The sequence below is a fragment of the Parasteatoda tepidariorum genome, chromosome 3, assembly GCF_043381705.1.
Source record: "Parasteatoda tepidariorum isolate YZ-2023 chromosome 3, CAS_Ptep_4.0, whole genome shotgun sequence".
NCBI classification, from domain to species: domain Eukaryota; kingdom Metazoa; phylum Arthropoda; class Arachnida; order Araneae; family Theridiidae; genus Parasteatoda; species Parasteatoda tepidariorum.
In genome coordinates, this window is record NC_092206.1 from 59,757,624 (window position 1) to 59,763,623 (window position 6,000).

The 6,000-nt window shown below is 29.4% G+C and overlaps 1 protein-coding gene across 4 annotated transcripts in view; it reads left to right on the forward strand.

The window, feature by feature from the left end:
- The window catches only part of LOC107446235 (La-related protein 4B), a 137,522-nt gene extending 131,969 nt beyond the window's left edge, over positions 1 to 5,553 (forward strand). For all 4 annotated transcript variants that reach the window (XM_016060829.3, XM_043040609.2, XM_016060830.3 and 1 more), the window contains 2 exons: positions 2,157 to 2,322; positions 2,537 to 5,553. In XM_016060829.3, coding sequence (XP_015916315.1) covers positions 2,157 to 2,322; positions 2,537 to 2,655 — 285 coding nt within the window. In that variant the 3' untranslated portion in view covers positions 2,656 to 5,553. The remainder of the gene's footprint in view (positions 1 to 2,156; positions 2,323 to 2,536) is intronic.
- The last annotated feature ends 447 nt before the right edge of the window (positions 5,554 to 6,000 follow it).

The window sequence follows — 6,000 nt, forward strand, 5'->3', positions numbered from 1 at the left end:
TAATGTGTAAAGAAAATATTTATTTGCAGCCTTCTTTTTATGGCTTTATTTTATTTATCTTCAAGGAAAGACTTGTTAACAAAAAAAGAGCCATGAATGTTCATTTGTATTCAAATTGCAAGCAAATTAAGCAACCACTAGCAATTTGATTTTGTACAATAAAAAAAAAAATTGAAATGTTTATCCAAAGCGTAGTTTAAGATAATATTTAGTTGTTTCTTACACGGGGGAATTCGCCTGAAGGTTTATGGTAAAAAAACTATCTGTTTATATGATAACTAGTCATTTTAATTAATGCAATATATTTCGGATCATATCCCAAGCCATTGAGATTGGAGTACATAAAAATCCTATCATTAGATCTGAAGTTGTTCAGTGTTTTATTTTTCTTACTGTTCAAATTATATTTCCTTGTATATGTTTGATGAAATTGATTTTTTGTATGAAACTTATTATCTGGTATGTACTATGGTAATCAATGATTGTGTTTCATACTGCCTTAAAAAAAAAATTTAAGAACTTGGATTTGAAATTGATCACTAGTGTTCCAAATCCATTTTAAGTATATTACAATTTTCCTCATGACTGTCAGAAGTCATGGGGTTTAGGATATGAAAAATAGATGCCTTTAAAATTGTTTGTATCTTAAGCAATATGTCCTTAGACACTACATACAGATGAATCTTATACGGGGTGCATAGCATTTTTTAAAGCTGCTTATTTTCGTTTTTTAAAAGATCTTAAAGGTGTTTTTTTTTTCAGTGGGTGTTTTTAAAAAGTGCTGAATTTTCCCTTTTTCAAAATGAGATTTTTCCTTTACCTTGTTGGTTTTCGCTACAAGTAATGCAAAAAGCCACAGTTCACATTGTTCTATTCAACGTTTTCCAATTAATTCAATCTATTTCGGCGTATTGTCAGTCAGTAGCGTATGGAAACGCCATTCATTTTACATAATTTTACACAATGCCATTTTTTTAGTGCTTAAAAGGTGCTTATTTTTTGTTGAATAATTTGGCTATGCACCCTGTTATATACATAGCTGCCAACTCTTTTCGATTTTTCCAGTTTCTACTGGTTTAATTAAAATTCTCCTGGTTTTACTACATTTAAGAAAATTCAGTTAAGTTTCCTAAAATAATCCCTGTAGAAATAGAATTTTTGTAGGGATTATTGCTTGAGTATTTAAACTATCTTTGACAAATTAAATGTGTAACATTTCAAGTGGGTTTAAAGCATAACTGGGAAATATTGCAATTTTTCTATTTTTTGAAATCCCTAAAATTCACTTTGTGTAAATTATATAGTACATTATGCAAAAATTATGAAATTTGTATTTCTTAAAATCAATATTTTCCTATCCATGTTAGCACCTACACACATGTATATGTATATATATATAAAACAAAGGAAAATTATAGACCTATGAAAAAATGGGGGAAATAATGAAAAAAAATAAACAACTGATTAAAAAAAAAAGATGAAATTTTTAAAAAAACTGGAAAATAAAAGATAATCTTTTCATCAGCCCACACGATTATATCTTCAAAAAAGAGTGCTTTCTGATATGGTATCAATGTAGCTAAAGCAAAATATATTAATACAATAGTGTGAGGAGCATTTTTGTACTTATTATGTTTTATTTGTTGTAATTTTTGTAAAATAAAAATTTTTTTGAGTGCTCCTCACACTATTGTATTAATGTTTTGCTTTGACTGTATTGATACAATATCAGAAAGCACTCTTTTTTGCGGATTTTCCCCCATTGTTATTTTCCCCTTTTTTCTTTTTTTTTCATATGTCTATAATTTTCCTTTGTTTTATCTTCATTTTGAACTTATCTAATGAGTTCTGTTTACTTGCAGCTTATCCACAATAAATGAAACTTATTGTTTTTCTTAACTTTCTTCTTGTATTTGTTTTGTGTATATATATATATATATCTCAATGTCAATTGCTCGTTAGTCTTGGACGACAAATGTGTATGTATTTTTATTTAATTCAAACATATTAGAGTAAATTTGTATTATATTTTTATTAAATTCCTGAAAGCTTCTAAAAGTTGACTTCAGTTCATCTTATGTGTTAGCCTATTGGATACACGAATCATAAATAAAGTAAAAATATATCTTTTAAAATATTGTAATGCTTTCTTATAGGATGAAAAACCCTTCAGAAAATTAACCTATTCTGAAGTTGCTATGCGTGCCAAAGAAAAGGTAGAGAAAATTGCACAAGAACTTAAAGAAAAAGAACGACAAGAAGCCATGGTACGCCAACACAGGCAGCAGGATGTAGTCACTCAGAATAGACAACCGGCACCTCGTAAGTTTTTATTTTTACTTAAAGTATTTCATAGTTAGTTTTTTTTTTTTTAAAAAAACAAAGAGAAATTATTAGTGAAACACCACTGATACTGTTCTTGATTACTTTGTTATTATTTTCTTTCAAATCATCTGCTCTCTTTATTAATGAATTATATGATTTATTTTAAGTATTTGTGATATACCAGTTTTAATGGATTTTTCTGTTTTCTTAGGTGGACCTTTCAGAGAATTTCCCAGAGGACGAATTGTTGAAGCCCGTCCGGGTTCGAAAGAATGGAAAGAACGAAGAAAACCTGCCAGAGCCATATCTCTTCCAGCAACTGGGCAATAAAAACTGCCAATACAACCCTTCTATAATAATGAAGGCTCATGACATGCATAAATAAACAAATTGTGATTTATTTTGACTCAATGGCAGAAAATTAACTGTTTCCTCACAAGTGAAGTGTTTAGCTTGCTGTATTAACTTCCTGTGAGAAATTGCTTCACAACTGTTGGCTCTTAGTTTTGTATTTGGATATGTTGACAAGCTCAGTTTTTAAGAGTTTTGATTGAAATGAAAGTTTAAAAAATGTCTAGGTGCTACCATCAGAATCCAGCAAAAAAGAGTCCATCAGTAATGTGAGGCATTTGTAAATAGAGAATTGGGAGAAATTATTTTCCTTATCAAGGTGCCTCCATAACAATACTTGATGAGATTATTTAAGCACTTGGGACTTACAACTAGATCTATCACTGTGCTGTAGCAAATGATGCGCAAATGCAAAATTAAATTATGAAAAAAGAAAGTTTTTGTTTTCCTATGTTACTAAGTTGATTGGAAGGAGCTTCCATCTTTATCATTGGTGCTGTTGCACTAAAATTAAAACACCTGTACTCCACTTGGACATAGTTATGCTGTATCCAATGTAGGATCTAAAATTTATTTGGAATATTTAATTTGTCACATATCTATTTAAAGTTGTTTTGTTTGTTGACAGGTTTGGAAATTTAACTTACTCCTCTCATGTGTTATTCATTGAAAGAAGAAAAACATTGGGAGGGTAATCCTGGACTAAAGCATTAATCATGTGGCTGTTTTGAAATATGCCGCATGCTGACTCTTGTATTGTGATTTCTAGTCCAAATTTATGCATTTGTTGCATCGGCATAATGTGAAATCAAAAAATGTGAAAGCCAAACAAATGAAGACTTATAAAGTGTAAATTTGTTATCGTTTTTTCGTAAAACTTTGTCGAACTTATTTCCCCCTTAGGGTTATAGAGACCCATATGTGATAATATATGCCTTAATTAAGTGTGGGGATATCTTTTGTGAATTATTAATAACTTCAAATACATGTGTAACTTGTAATTGCTTGTATGAAAAGGACTGTGTAGGTTGTGGTTCTGTATGATTGTATGCTCTGAGTATTTTTCCCCCCTGTTTGAGTTGCAGTTCTTAAGCTATTGTGTGGATCAATTTTTTTTCACTAAATTATCATCCATCTTTTGCTATTTGGTGTCTCACAGCTTGATAACTGCAAGTTTGTTTNGTTGTTTTTTTTTTTTTTTTTTTTTTTTTCAACTGATCTTTTTTCCCTTTTACTTTCGTGTGACATTCATTTTGAAACATTTTATGTGAATATTTATACTCCAGCAGTGTGGAGGGTCCACATGTTTTTTTTTTTCCCTGCTGGATCCCCTTCCCCTTTTAATGTACTTATTAAAACATAAATTGAATTTGTGTGATTGTGCGAATATGTAAAGAAAAGTTTCAGATATTGATTGATAACTCACCATTACCTAAATGCTGCTATTCTGATTGCTTTACTTGAGCTGTAACAAAGCAGTATTGTACATAATGAACCATAGCAAGATTTATGACAAAAAAAAATTATAGCTGCTAGTGTGTTATCTTCTGCACTGCAGGGATTCTAGTGAGACAGATAGTCGCAGCAGATGAACGTAGCAGTTTCCTCTATATAAGAGATTATACCTGCATTATCATAAACAATAGTAATGCAGTGCTTTTTCTAACCCATCATTGTCAGTAATTGACATTATTGTAGCTAAAAGAAAATTTGATTATTTTTTTACTTCAAAAGGACAATAATCTGTTTATACCATTAGTTGCTTTAAAACGAAAAACAAAGATCATAATCTCAAATCTCATTTGTGTATTTATAGTACCAAAGAAGGGGTTAAGCAAATTGTTAGCTGACTAATAAGCAGCAATTGTATCTGCAATATAGCATTTTGCTACTCGGAAGAGAAAAAAATAAATCGTTGTTAAATGTAAATCACTGCTTATGGTGTTGCACAAATCTGCTTGTATCTACATTGACTGACAAATCATCTAGCTTTGGGAAAGAGACAAAAATAAAAGATCATAGCAATGTTGTGCTTTAAATATATCATATTTGTTTTAAATTTCTCTGGACTTGGAAGAAATGTGTTTTGTTAAAAATGAATTTTAATATTTTGAGAAACACCTTTTTGTAGTAGTTTACCATTTCATGAATCCAATGAAACATCTATGCAATATAAACTTAAAAGCTTACGGATGCATGCTTCAACTTGTATGCCATGTGGAAAGTTATTTGTTTCAATCCAATGGCTGTATGTTGCCCTCAGGTTTTCATGATACAAAATAGAAAAAGTAAAACCATAAAGACATAAACTTACATATTTCCTATTCTATGTTATTTTTATATACACAGCCATATTCGAATTTATTGGGTGACTTTTGTTTATCAATGTTTTGTCTTAAAATTATATTAGCTGAATATAACATAGTTTATTTAGTGTGTTATCACCAACTAGACTGTCATAATTTCATATCAAAATTCAACATTATTTGCTTTGCATATTACAAATTTAGAATACAGTTTCATTAGTTTGGTTTGCAGAGATAACAAATCCACAGCTAACATTGGGTGTAAAAGAAAAGATAATATTTAAATTGTTCCAAAATTTAATCTTTTTTTTTAATATTCCTAATTTAAATGTTATCTCCTTACATGTTTGACATAGCTGTTTTAGGAGACATTACTGAATAAATCGGCTGTATTTTTATTTGTTGTGTTAGGTTTTTAACTTGGCTGTACAGAATTCTTTCTTATTGCGTACTTATTCATCAATAATGATAAAGTGTGAATTTATCCATATTTGACTGATTGAATAGGAAATATATATATAAAATTCTTCAAAGAAATACCTGAATAACTAAATAAATATTATCGGATTTCTGTTGTGTGTTTTTATTTGTTCATAACCTTGTTGTGTTCTAGAAATTGACACAGGGGACATAATTGTGTTTTTTCACAGTCATCAGCACACTTAAATCGTATAATCATTATATATAAGTTATAACTTGTGAAAAGCAATATTTTCGGTATATTTTACTTTCACAATTGAAAATATAAAAATGCTATATAATAAGTTTGGATTAAGTTATATAAATTTCTATACTTAAAATTCTATGTTCGCATTCCTGGTTTTCAATTTAGTAATAGGTTTATAGAAGTAAAAGTAATTTTTAAAGATCTTTTTTACTTGGAATTAACGAATTCTATGATTTAATTAAACTGATGTTTAAGATACTGGAAAAAATATCAAACTGCAAACAAATAGCAGGGTTACGCAACGGGGAAGTAATCATTCACATAATTTGTTTTCATCGTTTTCCTCCCCTT